The 21384-nt window shown below is 32.9% G+C and overlaps 3 protein-coding genes across 4 annotated transcripts; 1 reads left to right on the plus strand and 2 right to left on the minus strand.

Annotated features, from left to right (window-relative positions):
* Positions 1-5845: 5845 nt before the first annotated feature.
* LOC141593109 (uncharacterized) lies at positions 5846-9755 on the plus strand. Its single transcript, XM_074414065.1, has 9 exons — positions 5846-6305; positions 6402-6646; positions 6757-6841; positions 6962-7147; positions 7226-7393; positions 7485-7697; positions 8688-8859; positions 9170-9341; positions 9427-9755. Exons 1-9 carry the CDS (start codon positions 5946-5948, stop codon positions 9524-9526), a joined length of 1701 nt encoding a protein of 566 aa, XP_074270166.1. The 5' UTR covers positions 5846-5945; the 3' UTR covers positions 9527-9755.
* Positions 9756-10236: 481 nt separating this feature from the next.
* Positions 10237-16294, minus strand: LOC141593110 (protein NRT1/ PTR FAMILY 5.5). 2 transcript variants are annotated; one of them, XM_074414068.1, is made up of 5 exons: positions 16246-16294; positions 16044-16100; positions 15660-15715; positions 11484-12022; positions 10237-11339 (listed from the first exon to the last, which is right to left on the minus strand). In XM_074414068.1, the coding sequence occupies exons 2-5, from the start codon at positions 16048-16050 to the stop codon at positions 10472-10474; spliced, it is 1470 nt and encodes a 489-aa protein (XP_074270169.1). In that variant the 5' UTR covers positions 16051-16100; positions 16246-16294; the 3' UTR covers positions 10237-10471. The 2 variants fall into 2 exon arrangements, with proteins under 2 accessions (XP_074270169.1, XP_074270168.1); XM_074414067.1 differs by lacking the exons at positions 16044-16100; positions 16246-16294 and having other exon boundaries at positions 10270-11339; positions 15660-15989.
* Positions 16295-16733: 439 nt separating this feature from the next.
* LOC141593112 (mannan endo-1,4-beta-mannosidase 6-like) lies at positions 16734-21181 on the minus strand. Its single transcript, XM_074414069.1, has 5 exons — positions 20588-21181; positions 19511-19708; positions 19203-19325; positions 18320-18531; positions 16734-17467 (listed from the first exon to the last, which is right to left on the minus strand). The coding sequence occupies exons 1-5, from the start codon at positions 20972-20974 to the stop codon at positions 17062-17064; spliced, it is 1326 nt and encodes a 441-aa protein (XP_074270170.1). The 5' UTR covers positions 20975-21181; the 3' UTR covers positions 16734-17061.
* Positions 21182-21384: the final 203 nt, after the last annotated feature.

Raw genomic sequence — 21384 nt, forward strand, 5'->3', positions numbered from 1 at the left:
TATACATTAAATTCATTAAGTAGAAATAATTATGGAATATTATATTTTTTGGAAATCTAACTTGATTTATTTACTTTTGAATAGTTTTAAAAATATAATATACTTATATTATATTTGTTTATGTTAAAATAATTAACATCTTTATACTAATTAATACCATAAGTGGGGTATATTTATTTTAAGGAAAATTATCATATTCCGTGTTCTCTAAATTTATACTTCAATCAAAACTATATAATATTTACATTGAATCCCTTGTTCAGGTCCATCGCACAGTGCTAGTGATTTAAAACTATATAGTATAATTAATTTGTATAAATTTCTTTGATTACATTGAAGTCCCTTGGTTTCTGAAATTAATATGTAGTATAGGTTTTATGCACGGCCTCGCCTGGGTTACCTTTACTTAACATTTAAATTTTTATTTTCTATGAAATATGATTTCTCTAAATTTGGTTAACACATACATTTACAATTTATATATTAAAATTATGATGAGAGGTAAAATTAATCAACAAATTATGAGACACGTTCACCTCTCCCGCTGTTAATATTATTACTTTCACTACATCCCCTGTTAATATTATTACGTTCACTACTTCTTGATTCATCGTTGTTTGTTTTACTATTCTGCTATTTTTACGGTTAACCCGTTAGTTTTGTCAAGCTCGTATATTTAAATAAATTAATATTTTCTTAAAATTGAATTGTTAGTTAATTTTTCATACTCTTTCCGTTGTTCTTTCTTTGTTACTTTCATTAAATGTGTTGTGACTACTATTACTTTCATTTTTCCCTTACGTCGTTATTTTTCTATCACTACTCCCGCATTTATTATTGTTAATTTCACTACTCATGTTGTCGCTAGTATGACTTTCACTACTCCCGTTGCTATATATATTATTGTTGCTTTTACTACTCACGTGAAAGGTTACTATAATAATAGTTGATTATCTAGTTGTATTAGAGTTATATATTTAAATAAATCTGAAATATCAAATTAGAATATTATTTAAGAGCAATCATTATTATTTACTAATTAAATTACAAATCTAATGAATTATGAAATATTATATTTTTGGAAATCAATTGATTTACTTACCTTTAAATAGTTTCCAAAATATAACATATACTTATATTATATTTATTTATGTTAAATAATTAACATATTTATATACTAATTAATACCATAAGTGGGACCCGTTTATTTAAGGAAACTCGCCATATTCTAATATTCTCTAAATTTATATTTTTAACCAAAACTATATAATATTTACATTGAAATCCCTTGTTCAGGTCCATCACACGGCGCTAGCGATTTAAAACTATATAGTATAATTAATGTGTATAGATTTATTTAATTACATGGAAGTCCCTTGGTTTCTGGAATTAATATATAGTACTAGTATTGGTGCCCGGCTTCGCCCGGGCTACCTCTACTTACCATTAAATATTTTTTTCATTAAATAAAATTACTTAGAGTTGCATAACCCATAAATTTATCATTAATATATTTTTTTATGACATATCCTAAAATTATGATTAAATAAATTTTGAGACAAATTCACTACTCCCGCTATTAATATTTTACTCTTATTAATGAAAAAATAGTAATAACATTTTACTACTTGCCCGTAATCAGTGTTACTTTCACTATTCCCGCCGTAATTATTATTCTTGTCACTCACGCCACATTAATATTGATAATTTCACTACTCCGCCGTAATTATTGTTACTTTTACTATTGCCGCATTAATATTGATTTCACTACTCCCGTTGTTGTTTCTACCACTTTCACTAATCTCGATGATAATATTGTTACTTTTACTATTCAAATGAGTAATTACTATCACATAACTATATCTAATGTTACTACAATTCTTTTCTTTTCTTGTGAAATTACTTTTACTACTTAGGCATACAATTTTAAGAGAATTCAATATTTATATAAATATATTACATATATGCATTAAAGCAAATCGAAACAATTATGCAATATTATATATTATGCAATATTATTTTATTTTAAGGAAATTGACCATCTTCTAGTCTTCTATAAATATTTAGGAAAATTACCAAACATCTTCTTTCTTTTAGTCTCCTTGAAATTGACCATTTTAATTAATTATTTTATTTTAAGGAAATTGACCATCTTAATTAATTATTTTATTTTAAGGAAATTGACCATGTTTTAGTCTCTTACAAATGTTTAGGAAAATTATCAAGCTTCTATATAATTTAATTTTAACCCAAACTATATAATATTTGCATTGAGATCCCTTAATCGGGTCCATCACACGGTGCTAGTGATTTAAAACTATATAGTATAATTAATTTGTATAACTTTCTTTAATTACATGGAAGTCCTTTGGTTTCTGGATTTAATATATAGTACTAGTTGAAAAGCCCGTGCGATGCACGGGGCTCTCATTAGGAACATCTGTATAAATATATTCTATAGTTGATAAAAAAAGTTCAATTATGTTTAAATCATTGATAAATAAAAGTTCGTGATTGGTATAGTTGATCATCAATGAACTATTAGTGTTTTTATCATAAATTTTTTTTTCATTTAGTAGTTATCATTTCAGTTGTAAAACATCAAGTAACATTGTAAGAGTATGTAGTTAGTTTTTTCATTATTGTTATAGGCATCACTGGTTTTTAATTAAATACAAAACGTTATCTCCATAAACATAGTGCAACTTACCAAATGAACCGCTCTTAATAATTGAGACAGACCTTTATGAGGCTTACAAATTATTTTAACCTATAACAATTACGTAAAACTAAATGGTGTTACATAAAGCAACATGTATCATAATTATCTATATTTAGTGTGTTTAGAGAAAATGTTAGATCTCTTATAGCATAAGTTTACCTTGACTATCTACAATTAAGAGTGTTTTAATCTATATACTTATCTTAAAATCAAATCCATACCGAATTCCAATAAAATTAGTAGTCTCTAAACAACAGTACCAAAATATATGTGATTCTATTACATAGAATGCATGAGGCTTTCAATAGGATCATCTTTGACAGTATGCATGTTGAATGCTCTAAGAATTTGTTGAACAATAGATTGCAAACGTTGGTTTAATTTGCATTGTCATGGTTTGGTAGTAGAATTCTATTAAGTTGATAAAAAAAAAAAAAAAAAGGCATAACTATGTTGAAAATGGGAACACACAAAACTATTGGGTTGATTTAGTTGATTATTGATGGATCATCGGTCCATTTAACATAAAAGCTACTCTTTTTTATTTACGTTAATTATATTATGTAGTTACCTATTTTTATTGTTGTACGCACCACCGATTTTAGTCAATTTAAAACGTCATTCCCAAAAATGTGGTTTATTTCCTTAAGATGAACACATGATAACTGAGACTGACTTTTATAAGATTCACAAATTAGATTAACTTACAACATCTACCAATATATTCCATTTTGTAAGCATACGACAATGTAAATGTTGAATGGTGGTACGCAAAACAATATGTATCTCAATTATATATGTAAATTGTTTGGAGGATTTTTGTTAGATCTCTAAATAATAAATTTGTTTTTGACTATCTACCATTAAGACTGGTTGTTCCCTATGAACTTCATGCGAAATATATAATACGACATCTAATTTTGTAGATGTGGGATATATTTTTGAGTGGATTAATGATCAACTTTTCAAAGTCTGACCTCCAAAAAGCAAACGAAGAGTTTTGTGTGGATTGGAGGGAGTAGGATATTAGGATACTGCTGTTAAACTCAATTAGTTTTAGATTAATTTTATTAAAATTATAGCTCATTTTTGTTTATTTGAAATTTTGTCTATCAACAAAATCAAGTATCATTATCTTACATTATTATTCTACTCTTTATTTATATTAACAAAATGAACAAATTTTCAAAAAAGAGTTTCAATTTTAAGAAAATGGCTTCAAATTACTAATTACTCCGTATATATGTACAATCGTTTTCACTTCATAACGAATATATATGCAATTAGTTTTCTTTATTTTAACCTAATTTATAACACTAAGCAGTACCTTATATTCAACTAAACTCATATGCGATGCCTCATAGTTAGCCATTAACAAAAAAAATGAATTTTTTTTCAAAACTCGGGTTACCAAAGTGGGAAGTAGTCGAAACCTCAGGACACCAAAGTGGATTTATGCAAACCTCGGGGCACCAAAATGAAAATTTTCCAAAAAAAAAAATTATGAAAAGCTACTTCAAAAATTATTGCACTTTTAAATATACAATCAGTGCATGACATAGTAATAACCAGCCATACGCAAACCGCAGTAAATAATTAAGTGAACAAAAACACATAGATGAATTGGAATTAAGAAAGTAAAAATTGATGTAACCAAATAATTTTGTATATTTGGCAGTTCAATACATTATTAACGTCGATTATGGATTTGATATGAATTTGAAACCGGTTTGAAAAAAAATTCGGTGATATCAGATTATATATATTCCGTACAATTTTTCTATATATTTATCGTATTAATCGATTCATTCAAAAAATCATAGTTAGTGGTTCTTGGATTATTAGTCCCGTATAAAATTATAATTCTTGACTTTGTTCATTTGTATTTAAATTTTTGGCTTGACAAAATCGATATGAGACTTATTTAATATTTTTAAATGATAGCTCAATTTTTTTTTTAATCTTATGTGAATATTATTGGTAATATAATCATATTTTTAGAATTAAAACTATTTCATGCCACCGTTGAAGTTGTTTAATTCTAATATTATCATTATAAAAAAAATTTCTCCTCCCGCCGCCATTGTTAAAGCCAAATGCGAAGTAAATGTCATACCTTAATTCTTTTTCCTATTATGGCATGTTACTTTTTCTGATCAGCTTTTTCTTATGGTTTTTGGAAGATAATTAGGGGTTTGGTTATAATTAACAACTCGAATATTTTGTAAATCTTTTAAATATTCAAAAAAAGTTATAAAATAAAATTATCTTTATTACTACACGAGTTTCACTAAGTAGTTATATCAAACAACTTAGTTTTTGGAGAATATTTTATATCGTTGAAGTTGTTTAATTCTAATATTATCATTATAAAAAAAATTTCTCCTCCCGCCGCCATTGTTAAAGCCAAATGCGAAGTAAATGTCATACCTTAATTCTTTTTCCTATTATGGCATGTTACTTTTTCTGATCAGCTTTTTCTTATGGTTTTTGGAAGATAATTAGGGGTTTGGTTATAATTAACAACTCGAATATTTTGTAAATCTTTTAAATATTCAAAAAAAGTTATAAAATAAAATTATCATTATTACTACACGAGTTTCACTAAGTAGTTATATCAAACAACTTAGTTTTTGGAGAATATTTTATATTTGTAAAAAATTAGGATCTCTTTTGTTTTTTTTTCTCACAATTACTAATTGTATGTTTATAAAATATGCAATTTTAATACTTTTGTACGTTTTTTATATGAACTTTTTTGCGTTATAAATATTTCTAAAATAAATATTCTTTACAAAGTTATTTTCCTATTATTATTTTAGTAAAGAATAATAAATAAATTGTTAGATCTACTTCTATTAGTATTATTATTTTTCTCATAAATAATTGATCTACTTCTAGTAGGATTATTTTCTCATAAATTATTAGATCTACTTTAATTATGATAATTTTCACATAAATTATTAAGAGAAAAAGGCTAGATCTACACTTATTAGGATAATGATAATAATTTTATATAAAAATTATTTTATATATAGGAATTCTAAAAAAGTTGGACTCTCTAATATCGCTCGAAAAGTTTCTGCTTTATATATATGTATTGATTGATTGATTGATTGATTGATTGATTGAATTGAATTAAGCTGGAATAGTAAAGTGGCAATCGATCCGTGTTGAGAAGAGGAAGAGTAATTTAGGTTAAGGTTGGAAAGAGTAGGCAAGGATGAGTAGTAATAATAATAAGAAGAGAGGGAAAGAGGAGATGATGGAAGAAGAAGAAGAAATGCGAGGAGTGAAGCGGCAAAAGCAGGAAGAAGAAGAACAAGGAGAGAAAGAGGTATTTGAGAATGCACTGCTTCCACTTGCTTCGTACGATGAGGAATATGAACAAGAGGAGGAGAAGAGGCGTCTCGAAGCTACTCTCCGTCCCGGTTTTAATAATAATAATAATATTAGGGTTCTTAATCATTATGATGATGATGACGACGACGACGATGACGAAGCAGCCGGTGGTCAATCCATGTCCACCCGCTCTGTCCAGATTCGCAAGGATTGTCCTTATCTCGACACCGTTAATCGCCAGGTTCCCCCAATTTAATTTAATTTAATTTAATTTCCAATATGTATATGCTTGCTTGCTTGCTCTCTCTTTCTAAATCCCTAATTGCTTGCTCTCTAGGTTCTGGATTTTGATTTTGAGAAGTTCTGCTCCGTATCTTTGACCAATTTGAACGTCTATGCCTGCTTGGTTTGTGGCAAATACTACCAAGGCAGAGGCCCTAAATCCCATGCCTATACCCATAGCTTAGAAGCTGGTCACCATGTCTACATCAATTTACGCACTGAGAAGGTTTACTGTCTTCCTGATGGTTATGAGATCAATGATCCTTCTTTGGATGACATTCGCCACGTTTTGAATCCCAGGTTTCTTTCTTCTTCTTTTTTACGGACTACTATACCAATAATATCACTCTATTATTAATTAGTAACTCATCCTGCTTCTCTTCTTTATTCTTTACTTTCAACTACTACAGGTTTACTCGTCCTCAAGTTGAACAACTAGATAAAAGCAAGCTCTGGGCGAGGGCTCTTGATGGCTCTGATTACCTCCCTGGATTGGTATTCCCTCCCTCTACTTTTATCTCATCATACACTCTTCCTACTTCTATTTTATTCATGCCCGTATAAATATGTACGTATGATTTAAGTGCACCATGTTTCACCTTTTTCTTTCTTCAGGTTGGACTCAACAACATCAGGGAGACTGAATTTGTCAACGTTACTATTCAATCTCTAATGAGGGTCACCCCTCTAAGAAACTTTTTCCTCATCCCACACAACTACCAACACTCTAAATCTCCCCTTGTTCATCGTTTTGGAGAGCTCACTCGTAAAATATGGCACTCCAGAAATTTCAAGGGACAGGTGAGCCTCATTGCCTCGGGCTTTTGTCGCCTTGCGTATTTTAAAATAAAGGCATTAATCCTGATAACTTTGTTACAGGTGAGCCCCCATGAGTTTTTGCAAGCTGTGATGAAAGCCAGTAAAAAACGGTTTCGCATTGGTGCGCAATCTGACCCCGTTGAGTTTGTGTCCTGGCTTCTTAATACACTTCACGCTGATCTCAGAAGCTCTAAGAAAAACACAAGCATTATTTATCAATGTTTTCAGGTAACTTTCTGCCTTGGCACAATTCCTTATTCTAAGTTTTATATGCTAGTGTGTCAGTCATGTTTTGTTCTTAGCTGTTTACTCCGAACAGGGAGAACTGGAGGTGGTGAAAGAGGTACAAAACAAAGGTCTCATTGAGAGAAAAGAAATTGATAATCAAAGTCAAGATGCAGCTACAAATGGTGCAGCTGAAAACTCGAATGTTGTCAAAGAAATCTCCAGAATGCCATTTTTAATGCTTGGGCTTGATTTGCCGCCTCCACCGCTTTTCAAGGATGTGATGGAGAAAAATATTATCCCTCAGGTATGTTGGCTGCTCATATGCTCTCAGTGTACATGGCTGATAGTTGCTAACGTGGACTTCTTAATTCACGTTCAACTATAAGATGACAGGACCTTATTGGCTGGGATTGGGGTAGACGGATAGTGCTCTTCGTAATATGCTCTGCAGTTGTAGATTTTTAGTATTCATGACAGCTTAACTAGCAAAGCCAAAATTGTGCTGTACTATGGCCAGGTCTCTATTAATTTGCTGTTCTCCTGTTCTGCTTCACCTATTGAAGCTTATACCTCCTTTAAAGGCTTGTTATTACAAGTATATAGATGTATTTTAAATGGGAACCATGTCCTCAGACTTTGCTTAACCTTTTGAAGCTTACCCACTCCCTATGCTTTGTTTGGACTTTGGATACAAAAAATGGAGGGAAAGGGAGGGGAGGGGAAAGAGGGAAGGGAAAGGGAAGGAAGGGGAGGGGAGGGGAGGGGAAAAGGAGAGAGGATGTTTCCCTCCAAATCTTTTCTTTGTTGGAGGGGAAATAATTTGCCTTAAGAGGATTTTCCCTCCCCTCCAAATCCTTCCATCTCCATTTTTCTATCCAAAGAAAGGAAATGGTCTCCCTTCAAATCTCTCCCCTCCCTTTCTCTCCAAACTCCCCTATCTAAACAATGGGTTAAGAATAAGTTGCAAGGATATTGATTTATTGGAAATAGGAGTTGTGTCATCATTTCATTACCATTGATCAGATAGGAGGATTTCAGTTGGAAGGTGCTGCTGGTATTTTGTTGCTTCTTCATGATAAGTCAAAACTTCTATTATAAAATTTGCCAATTGGGATTTTCTTTTCTTGTACATTTGTATCAGTGTGTTCGCTTTCTTTTACCCTGTTCGTCATTGGCTGTCCGTGAAATTTGGTTGATGTGGTTATGGCATTCTTCCTCTCATCTCTTTCCTGTGATTTTATTATGAAATCATCTAATCCGGTACCGCTTCTCCCCCTTCCATTGCCCAATATAGGTACCACTTTTCAACATTTTGAAGAAATTTGATGGGGAGACTATAACAGAAGTTGTGCGTCCTCAATTAGCAAGGATGAGATATCGTGTCACCAGATTGCCTCCCTATCTTATTTTGCACATGCGTCGCTTTACAAAGAACAATTTCTTTGTTGAAAAAAATCCCACCCTGGGTAAGTATCATTTCTGTGATCTTTGCTTGCACAATAGGAACTTGTTCTGTTAGAATGTGGCTGCTGCAAAATGTTGAGTAGTGAACTTAGAATCCTTGTCATTAGTTTTTGTTTAGCAGATGCTAACACTACTTTGATAGGCATGCTAATTGACCATCTAAATTATCGTTCTATGCTTTGTCAGCCACCATACATAGTTTTCATTTATTTGACGAACATGCATGGCCATATTAAGTTTTGTAGTTTGTATGTTAATATAATTGATATCAGGAGCTGGTTGTCATTGATTTTTCCATATGCTTTGTTTTAGTAAATTTTCCTGTGAAGAACCTTGAACTGAAGGACTACATTCCTCTGCCAACACCAAAAGAGGGCGAAAAATGGCGCTCAAAGTACGATTTGATTGCAAACATTGTCCATGAAGGCAAGCCTAGTGAAGGAACATACAGAGCGTTTGTCCAGAGGAAATCTGAGGAACTATGGTATCTCTTTCTTTTGTTCTTTGTTTATTCAAGATTAGCCAATTAGTGTGTATTCTTATGTAAGTAGCTGACACTGTATTTATAGGTACGAGGTACAGGATTTGCACGTCTCGGAGACGCTCCCACAGATGGTTGCCCTTTCTGAGGCATACATGCAGGTGTATGAGCTGCAGCAGCAACCGTGATCTTCTGGTTATGGCTAGCATTATTACAGGCCTGCATTAATCTAATTTCTATATTCGATTTTTCATTAGTTGCCTGAGCCTTAGCTGTACACATTTTTGTTCTTGCTCTATATGAAAACCTTGTAATATTCGAAAGTTTGAACTTAGTATGTGATTTTGACAGCTTGTGTAAAACGGGAATTATTTTAAATATATACGCATGGAGTTATGGACTACCACTCCATATTTCTGAGGCTTTTGTTGGGGAATATGTTGTTCTAATTTCAAGATCTATTTCAATTTAAAATTTACTTGTTTTTCATTGTTGATTTGTTGTTTGAAATAAAATCTCACATATTTGTTGACATATGGCAGTAACTTTTCATCAGTAAACAAGGAATGCAAAACAAGTTCCAAATTTTCCTTGTGTTTTTATATTCCTATTCTCTTCCTTTATGTTGAATTGGGTTGGACATGACATAATTCACCTGAAATTGTAGATCAAAAGAGGTTTATATAAGTTGCCACATTCTTTAAACAAAAAACAATGCAGCCACTTTAAGTGAGTTGTACTTGTATTTTCAAAAAGATAGATCTTATAACAAACTGGTGAAGAACATTAGCAACCCATTTTGAAGCACCGGAAAAAGAACCACATTAGAGGACATCGGAGTTGTAAAATTCGAAGGAGAAGCTTAAACAGCTATCACAAAAGGGTGGCAGACAAGGATTGGGGATATCTAGTTTTGAATTACAAATAGATACTAATAATGTGCATCTTAAGTGCCAAAATCTTACTTACAACACAGTCGGCAGATAATAAGCTGAAATAAGGGGGGATAATATTCAGTACTAAGCTTGAGCTTCCTTTACATCTTCACTATCAAATTATTCAATAGCATAACCCAAAACAAAGATACAACTATCTCTACTACTTCTACCTTGTTTCCCAACTCATCTTTTTTATTAGAAAGCTGAATCCTCGACTGTGATACTCAGCTCAGGATACTGCTCCAGTCGTGATTCCCTATATCGATAAAACATGGTTATAACCACATAAACAATAAGATTAACTGCAGCTAAAACAGCTAATACCCAGTAAAACTTGTCTAAACGGCTCTGGTTCAATGTGCCCTGGAACCAACTAGTACCGCTCCCCTTCTCGCTAATCAACCCCACAACCTGTACCAAAACCGGACTCACCAGAAACCCAAGTCCAAAGAACCCAAATGTGAAAAAACTGAAGTACTTCATCATGGACATTGGACCTTGATCAAGTATAAAGCAACCCGCCACCACGTAATAAATTCCATCAGAACCTGCTAGTAACATGAATTGGGGTAAGATTGAGAATACATTCATAGGCACTCTTTCGTCTGGCTTATCCATTAAGCCATGGCTCTTTACAATGTCCAGTCTTCTGGACTCGACACTGGCTGCCGTGATGCAACATAGAATAGAGAATAGCATGGCCAAAGCAATCCCGACTCTGGGAAGATGCCGGTTGCTGACTCCAAAGAACTGGGATAAGGAGAATATTCCTAGGAATGTAATGTTGAAAACCCACCTAAATTGCGCATAGAGCCATAGAAAGAGCACCAGAGGGATTCTACGTCGTCCCGACTTGTGGTTCATGGTGTTGGCTTGCTCAACAAAGTAGGTAGCACTTAAGGAAGATATTACACCACACATTATGAGGGTCATTAGTATTGGAATCGTGCGTATGAAGCTCTTGGTTTCTTCAACTTCTGTCACTCTGCATAGTCTCCATTTGTTTTCGATTTGTTGTGATAGTGGAGGATTTTCAAGTACTATGGCAGCCTTGTCAAGGAACCTAGGACAATTCGAGATAAAAAAAAAATCATATCATCATAACAAACTCAGATTGACGTGACCCAAAATTCGTAATAGACGCACAGTGACCTTATCGAAGTAAACCGGCTCAAATGACCTGTTTACCAAGTCAAAGAATGATTACCTAAGGTCGTCTGTGTGAGGCAATAAGGCAGATGAAGCAAGATCCTGGTTCTCATGTAGCTCATCTGCATTTTCTGGCGTCTGAACGAAAATCTTGGAGGAAGCCGCAAAAAGAACACGAAATAGAGGGGTGAGACTGCTTCCGTGTGGTCCAACATAGTTGTACTGACAAACCCTGATTAGCAGAACAAGAAGTGAAACCACACCAATAATGGCAGAAATTCCGAACAGCACATGCCATGGCTTAACAAACGAAACTACAAGAAGAGCGACCACCCCAATCAAGTTAACTCGACATTTGAAACAGCAGCAATGACAATGGAGGATGTTGCAAGAACAGTCGCCTCCATTGTTGGCTTGCTGAGCTGCAAATGGCGCGTGTGAGACCGACTGACCAGCCATCCCTACTGCTGTAAGGGCTAACCCTACGTATACAAGCTGTTTTTGTAGGTTGCCTATACATTCAGCCTTGTATTCTGAGCAGTTCCCGTATGATTTGGCCAATATCGGTGGGGTTGACATCCATATTAACCCAAGTCCCTATACATTAGAAACATTAGACAATCAATCAATACATATATATAAAGCAGAAACTTTTCGAGCGATATTAGAGAGTCCAATTTTTTTAGAATTCCTAATGAGTGTAGATCTAGCTTTTTCCTCTTAATAATTTATTAGAAAATTCTCCTAATCAAAGTAGATCTAATAATTTATGACAAAGTAATCCTAATAGAAGTAAATCTAATATTTTATAAGAAAAAAAAATAAAAGTGGATCTAATAATTTATCGATTATTCTTTACTAACATAAAAATAGAAAAATAATGTTATAAAGAATATTTATTTTAAAAATATTTATAAAGCAAAAAAAAGTCATATAATAAACGTACAAAAATGTTAAAATTATATATTTTATAAACATAAATTATAAAATACACTTAATTTCTTACAAACATAAATATTGTTAAAAATCTAAGTTGTTCGATTTTAACTACTTGGTGAAATTCGTTTAATAATAAAGATAATTTTATTAGAAACTTTTTTGAATATTTAAAATATTTACAAAAGATTCAAGTTGGTAATTATTACCAACTCTGTAATTGTCTTACAAAAACCTTAGGAAAAAGCTGAACTTTATTTAAAAAAATAAATACTTCATGAAAAAGTAACATGTCATAATAGGAAAAAGAGGTAAAGAATGACATTTACTTAGCATTTGACAGAGAAAAATTTCTACAATGATAATATTAGAAATAAACAACTTCAACGATGGCATGAAATCGTTTTAACTCTGACTTTCTATAACGTATCAAATGTGTATGATTAGATTACCAATAATATTCACATAAGATTAAAAAAATTGAGCTACCATTTAAAAATATTAAATAAGCCTCATATCGATTTTGTCAAATGAGCCAAAAAAATTAAATACAAATGAACAAAGTCATGAATTTCGATTTTATGCGGACTAATAATTATTCAAGAACCAGCTAACTATGAATAAATCAGTGTAAATATATATACAAATTGTTAGAACTATATATAATATACTATTATATCACCGATTTTTTTTTTCAAACTGGTTTCAAATTCATATCAAATCCATAATAGTAGTTAAAAATGTATTGAATCGCCAAATATACAAAATTATGCGGTTAGATCAATTTTTACTTTCTAAATTCCAATTCTCCTATGTGTTTTTATTCATTTAACTATTTACCGCGGTTTGCATTTGGCTGGTTATTACTTTGCCATGTATTGATTGTATATTTAAAAGTGCAATAGTTTTTACGGTCGCTTTCAAAGGTGTTTTTTATTTTGGGAAAATTTACATTTTGTTCCTTGAGGTTTGGCTTAATTCCACTTTAGTGCCATGGAGTTTAGATAATTCCACTTTAGTGTCCTAAGGTTTCGACTACTTCCACTTTGTTAACCGGAGTTTTGAATAAAATTTCATTTTGGTGGCCTAAAATATTTAATAGTCAACTTTTATCTTAAGTAATTATATTTTCAGTAAAATAAAGTGCAAATTTGGATATTAAACTACATACAAAATAGTAATATTGCAAAAAAATGCCAGATTTGTTATGTTCAAAATATTTTTTTAGTATCCCTCCATTATCTTTTATCTTCTCATTTCAATAAAATTCTCTCACATATATTAGAGAAGTGGTCGAGGAGATAAAAGATGATGGAGGGAGTATGAAATATTAAGAATGTTATGTATAGGTCACTTAAGTGGGAAGTAGACCTCAAGGCACCATAGTGAAATTATGCAAACCCCGGGGCACTAAAGTGAAATTATGCTAAACCTTAGGACACCAAAGTGGAAATAATCATGTTTTTTTAATGGTTAACTATGGGGTATCCCATAAGGGTTTAGTTGAATATAAAGTACTCCTTAGTGTAATAAATTAGGTCAAACTTAAGAGTTTGAACTTAAGATAAAAATCCTAATTGCATATATATTGGTTAAGAAGTGAAACGATTGTACGTATATATTCAGTAATTTGAAGCAATTTTTTTTAAATTGAAACTTCTTCTGAAAATTTGTTCATTTTGTTATTATAAATAAAGTGTAGAATAACAATGTAAGATAATGAGACTTGATTTTGTGAATAGATAACATTTCAAATAAACATAAATGAATTATAGTAATTTTAATAGAATTAATATAAAACTAATCAACTTTAAAAGTAGTATCATAATATCCTACTCCCTCGAATCCACACAAATCCCCTGGTTTGTTTTTTACAGGTCAAACTTTGAAAAATTTGACCGTTAATTCACTTAAAAATATATCTCACATCTAAAAAATTAAATTTCGTATTATATATTTTACATGAAGTTCATAGGGAACAACCAGTCTTAATGGTCAATAGTCAAAAACAATTTTTTATTGTTTAGAGATCTAACAAACATCCTCCAAACAGGCTACATATATAATTGAGATACATGTTGGTTTTCGTACCACCATTCAACATTTACACGATCGTATGCTTACAAAATGGAATATTCGTAAATGTTGTAAGTTAATCTAATTTGTGAATTTTATAAAATCGGCCTCAGTTATCATGTGTTCATTTTATGGAATTAAACCACATTTTTAGGAATGACGTTTTAAATTAACTAAAATCGGTGGTGCATACAACTATAAAAATAGGTAATTACATTATACAACTGTGTCTTCGGATTCTATACAACTGATATAATTAATACCAAAAGGAGTAGCTTTAATTGAAGTTAAAGGGACTGATGATCCATCAATAATCAACCCAAAAGTTTTTTGTGTTCCTATTTTCAAGATTGTTGGACTTTTTTTTATCAACTTAATTGACTTATACTATCAAAGCATGACAATGTAAACCAATGTTTGCAATTTGTTGTTCAACTAATTCTTAGAACATTCAATATACATATTTTTAACGATAATCCTAATGGGAGTCTCATGCATTCCATGTAACAGAATCACATATATTTTTGTACTATTGTTTAGAGACTACTAATTTTATTGGAATTTAGTATGGATTTGATTTTACGAGAAGGTATATAAAGAGCAAAACACTCTCTTAATTAATTGTAGATAATCGAGGAAAACTTTTGCTATAGGAGATCTAACATTGCTCTAAACACACTAAACATAGATAATTATGATACTTGTTGTTTTACGTAAAACCATTTAGTTTTACGTAGTTGTTATAGGTTAAAATAATTTGCAAAATTCATAAAGGTCTGTCTTAGTTATTAAGGGCGATTCATTTGGTGTGCTATACTATATTTATGGAGATAATGTTTTGTATTTACTTAAAATCAGTGATACCTATAACAATAATGGAAAAACTAATTACATACGCTTACCATGTTACTTGATGTTTTACAACTGAATTAATAACTACTAAATGACAAAACTCCTATGCAAAAGCACTAATAGTTCATTGATCAACTATACCAACCACGAACTTTTGTTTATCAATGATTTAAACATAATTGAACTTTTTTTATCAACTATAGAATATATTTATACAGATGACCCTAATGAGAGCCCCGTGCATCGCACGAGCTTTTCGACTAGTACTATAATTATGCGAAACTTACTTGAAACTTTTGAATTATAAGTATGAGTTGGATTTAAAAAAGGTTGTAATTTGATGAATCATATACAAAAAGGTAAAACATACAGTCGTGTAGGAGACGCTACTGAGAAGGAGAAGGCGGAAGTTGCCAAGAAAAGCATCTGCAAGATGAGCAAAGGCAATAGGCAGCACTTTTACTAACCCCATCCATACATTAACTATAGCTGCCGCATCACTTAATCTCATCTTCCATACATCCGTCAGATAAACCATCATCATCCACAATATATAGTAGTTAAACACATCAGCCCATGTCAGTAAATAAAATGAGTTAGCAATTAGCATTACCTGTTTTACTGTTTAAAATGATAAAAATGGTTTCTCTATTTTACAAACACCAATACAACTTAACTCCTGTAGTCGTGTGTTGAAATACTAAGAGACAACTTCCTAAAGACCCATAAAAGTATATGGAGCAAAGCAGACTACCCAGCATCTTCAAGTGTCAGCGCTCTCAAATCAAATGGATTCAACTCGTTTTTCTAACTGTATATTTGAACATAAAGATGAAAGTCATAAACATTTACAGTTTCAAAAATGATTATAGGACTGAAATTGAGTAGCATTGCTCTTAAGGAACAAGATAAATAAAATGAGATAATATCAGCAAAGTCCAAAAGATATATATTACCTATGGTCCTATGGATCAAGGACACTGCAGGTGAATATTCTGATATTTGCTGCTGAACAAAAAAAATACGGAGTAATGAATAAAGGAGCTTATGGTATGTACACTATTTATATAAATCTGAATGTTAACAAGTAATCATTGGATTTATTGAGTAGACTTTAAGCAATGTATGAATTTGGATATGTCTGAGTTGACTTGAAAATCTCAAACCATGTTCCATGTGCAACCACCCAAATTTGTGTTTGACCAAGTTTAAGAATTGCAATTTGTGCATATACAATCTTACAATGACTAAGAGAAGGGACATTGGTACTCTTCTTGTGTGTTATATCTTCACACATACAATTCTTCACTTCTCTGAATTGAAAAGCCACACTACTAAATTGATAGCTAATCTAGTTGACAGTTTCACTTGTTGGAAGGAATGGTTTTTGAAACAGTGAGCACAAGGATTAATGGAAGCTGGCAAACTGGCAATGTTCAGTCTCTATAAAGATAATTTCAAAAATAATTTGATAACCTTTGCCACCGAACAATGTACATGTATATGAGTTATATGACTCTGAGTTCATCCCAGTTTTTACCTTCTAAATTACATGTTCTCGAGAAAAATATACTTGCAGACAAGTTCACATCATGTTATTTACAGTTCCTCCTCTACAAATCCAACATTAATGAAAGAATAGACAAGCACATGCCTCTTAAACACGATGACGGTCAAGTTTCAACATTCTTTGGTCGTTTCTGCGATAATTGTGCCCGTCTGTTCAAGAAAGTAGCAACTCATAGCTCCACAAAATTCAAAAATCTCTTCAACTAGGGCACAAGACCGTAACATGGATCATTTCTCTCAAGATCTTTGCTTTTCCAAAAAATACTTTGTAATCTACAAGACTGCTTTAGAATCAGTTGGCTAGTAGTAGGCTCGTTCCATGCTACAAGAGAAAATGGGTCTCCATATTCATTCATGTCTTCAACCAGCAATTGCCATATCATGGCCCCTCCACCAGCTTGCCCTTTTCTCGCTGACTCGAATATTTTGTCATATACAACTGTGAACATAGATTTCCGATTATAAACTCCTTGATCTTTGACATCCGCTCGACAGCCAACTTCAGTAAACACAACAGGTTTCTTCAGTATGTTCTCTGCATCACTGATATGAGAATCCATCCATTTTGATACAAAGTTCATCTTTTCAGTGTCGTTTGAAAGCGGCATCCTACAAGTTGACAGAAAAACCAGGTCACATAACAACAAAAACATTACCTAGCTGCTCAAAGTCTCCTCTAGTCCTCTGCCAATTGAAGAGTAAAATCTTGACAAAAAATAAGGTGGACCCAGCTTGAATTCTTGACAAGAAAAATTATCGAAGGTCCAGTCTTAAACTTACACAGTATACTTCCTACAGAACTTAAAATTTAGGGGTGGTCAGGGTGTCAGGCCCTTCTAACTGTTCAAAGGTCCTCAACCAGACAGGTCGTAAACCTGTGTCAACGACATAGATAGGTTGTTCTGCACAACCCATAATGAAAATTGAAGCCGATTTCGCACTGAGTGGCCATAATTTCTCAATAAACGGAGAGTGGACAATTTTATAGTCATTTTGCTATATTCCATCATAGTCTAGAAGACTACAACCAGAGAAGATTAAGTCTTTGATTCCACCGGTTATGGAAAATAAACCAAATCACATAAATTGCTGAAAATTATCAAGAAAGGACTAAATCATTCACATGCTCAAAATCTTCATATGAATGACACAGTACCCAGATTGTTTCAAGGCTGATGTCCAAGATTGTGCAAACTAACCAGGGATCAGAGACACCAAACTAATAACTCATGCTACTAAGAGAGTAAAAAAAATACCGGACTACAACGTCCCAATTCCACAAACTAGGAATTTGGTAAGCATTGTGAATGGGAGAGGGGTTATAAGAATCGGATCACACATTTTAACTTATGGAGAGCAACTGTTGGTCTATAGCAATGACTAATTTCAGTTTGTGCGTATGTACTCAATCACTGAAGACATACTACAAGTCTCATAATGAATAAAAACGAATAAACTGACCAGCTGTCTGGATATAAATGAACTGAAGCAAAGTCAATGCCGTCAATAGCTGAATTCTGTATGAAGTCAGTACCAAATAAAGCAGCCCATTCTCCAGGATTTACTTCCGACTTTTCCACGACTGTGGGGCCATAGAACCCTTCAAGGCCAACTGTCACCAGATGATTTTGGTCCAAGCTCTTGATATATGCAGCCATTTCAGTAATCCAAGCCTATCCTCAAACGAGCAGGCATACAAGAAAAATCAGTGGAAGACAATGTACGCACACAGAAACAATCGATCCATAAGACAAAGCTTAAACAGGTACAATCGTAAACATACTTGATTAGAGATTTATATTAAACTATATTAAAGAGTATGTGATGGTGAAACAGTGGTTTCAGGACGCAAAATTCAACAAGGGCATTAAATTTGAACTAGCCCATCCTAGTAAGCTAAGCACCCCACCAGACACCAGGTACTCTACAACATAAACCTTTTGATATAGTCAACGGATAATTTCAGGCGGCCACCGAGTTAGGTAACATGTGAATGGTGAACCAACTAGCCAACAAAGTAAACCACTGTTTAGTGTTTACCATTGCTCTTAATTCAAAATCAAAGACACCACTTCATGGCTGTTGGTGATCTGATCATACATAGAGCCAGCAGCACCAAACAAATTCTTACATAGAAAAGAAATAAGCCAACGAGTCCTCATCAATAGAAAAAGAGTGATGGAGGGCATCATAACTCATCATTAGAAAAAGAGTGATGGAGGGCATCATAAAAATTAACCAACACATATCAAACATAGAGGGTTTTGAAGGTAAATTTTTTTATTTTTTTATTTATTTAACAAATTTACAAGAAATACGCATAGAAACGCAAGCATATGTTTACCTGAAGAATGGAAGAGGAAGAATTAGAATCACACCGTGGTTCATTTATAAGTTCCCATGCAAATATAGCAGGTTCCTCAGAATATCTAACTCCACTCAAAGAGTTCTTTCTCGTTATAATAGCCTAAGACATGCAGAAGTGAAGCAAGAGGTAAGTATATACAATAGTGACTTAGAAAATAAATAGTATCTCGGAAACTTAAGAGAACAAAATTGAATTAGCAAGCATTCATCTCCTGTCCTACAAAAAAAAAAAAAAAAAAAAAACATCCCTTGAAACTTAGTAAGGAGATTCATATTCTCAAGTACCTTGATGTAGGCTTTATAATAACCCTTAATTGTTGAATCCGAAAAGAATGGGTCAGGTGAGGATGAGATGTTGACTCCAGCTTCCTGTGCCCACTTCACGTACTGTTCTTTTCCACCAAATACACTCAAATTGTTCACTAGACTGAGTATTAATCTTATACCATTCTTTCTTGCTTCAACTATCTCATAATCTAATTCCTGTGGCAGTGATATATAACAAAGCATATTGATCAGAAAAATAAAATATGAGCCGTAGACATTCAATGCAAATTTCCTTTTTAATATTTTGTTAGAAAGACACGATATGTTTACATTCCCAACTATCAACATAATAATGTGAGCAGCATGTAAAGCTTGCAGTGTCTACCATTGATGCATCAGAGTGTTGTGGTTTGACTGTTTGAGCTAAATACATGTTTCAAGTTCATGTCTATAGAATGGTGTCATGTCCTCAAGCAACAGAAGTGTGAACCACAGGATGATCAAGCCCTTAAACCAAATACAAGCATGACCTGAGTCCTGACCTTCTTCTCCTTAAACCAAAGCAAACATCTTTACGTATACGCAACATTCTCAGTCGCAAATTCATATTACATCTCAAGGCTATCTTCATCTTCACCAGCCCGAATTCCAATAATCTACATAACACACATCCCTAAAAAAAGCTACTCGTATTAGAAGCAACAAATCCACCAAACCAGCTCCTGATTTCTTATAAAATACGCTTTAACTGCACTGGGATAAGCAAGATGTGGTCAAGTCAAGGGTGCGATAAGTAAGCAGCAGGAGGGTTGGTGTGCAGCAACCAGTGGAAAATTATAGAACGATGTAAAGAGGGAATAACATAATCAGACACTAGAATTATTAAAAGACCTGACCTTGATACCTATTCTCAACACCAAATCAAACAATCAAATTCCTCAGTTTCTGAATCAGATCTCAAAGCAGATCAAGACAAATCAATCAAAGATTATAAGTCATAAAAGAAACCGCCTTGTTAATAAATTCAACACCAAATAAACAAGAATCAAAAGAAAAGAAAACAAAGTAGATGGATGGATGGATGGATGGATGAACCTTGAGAGCTTTTTGGTTGAAGACACCAGGAGAAATCTGCAAGGAGTTAGGGCCAGGGCCATCACTAAAAGCCCAAGTCCTGCAAACATTCAAACCCAATTGAGAAGCTTTCTTGAACAACCTTGAGACAGTATCTCTAGATGGAGCCTCGAACAACCAATACGAGTTCCAACCATTAACGTACAAGGTTGATTTACTACTAGTATGAAGATCATGAACATCGGTGACGGTAAAGTGAGTAGATTCAACAGCAACAAAACCCATGTTTTTCTGCCATAAAACTAAGGTGAAATCAAAATGTTGATCAAAGCTAAAGTAAAGGATGGTGGCTGTAACAGTGATTCCTATAAATGGGTACAAATATTTCTCTCTGTATCCTGAATTCATCGTCCAACTTCCTTCTTTCTTCAATTAACAACTAAAGTATTGCATTTTTATACTACAACAGACTAGTACTACACCGGCTGCTTAATCCTGATGCCAGTCAACGCGCCATTTTCACTGTCGGTGTGTTTGGTACCTATACATATTACATTACCTCCTCTTTTTCTCTGTTTTTTTCCTCACCAACCATCCCACTTATATTTTAATTTTGAATTTGGAAGATTGTTACTTCTTATTACAATAGTACGGGTTAAATATGTATCACTTGTCTCTATAAGCGTATTTATTTATTGTTTTTCTTAATGCATTTTAAGAGCATGCACAATATTGAAGATTTATTTAGCATCCCCTCTTATCTAAAAAGTGGTATATAGTTGACCCGTCTTAAACTTAGACGGATAGAGCCACCTTAA

This window comes from Silene latifolia, chromosome 7, assembly GCF_048544455.1.
Source record: "Silene latifolia isolate original U9 population chromosome 7, ASM4854445v1, whole genome shotgun sequence".
NCBI lineage: Eukaryota > Viridiplantae > Streptophyta > Magnoliopsida > Caryophyllales > Caryophyllaceae > Silene > Silene latifolia.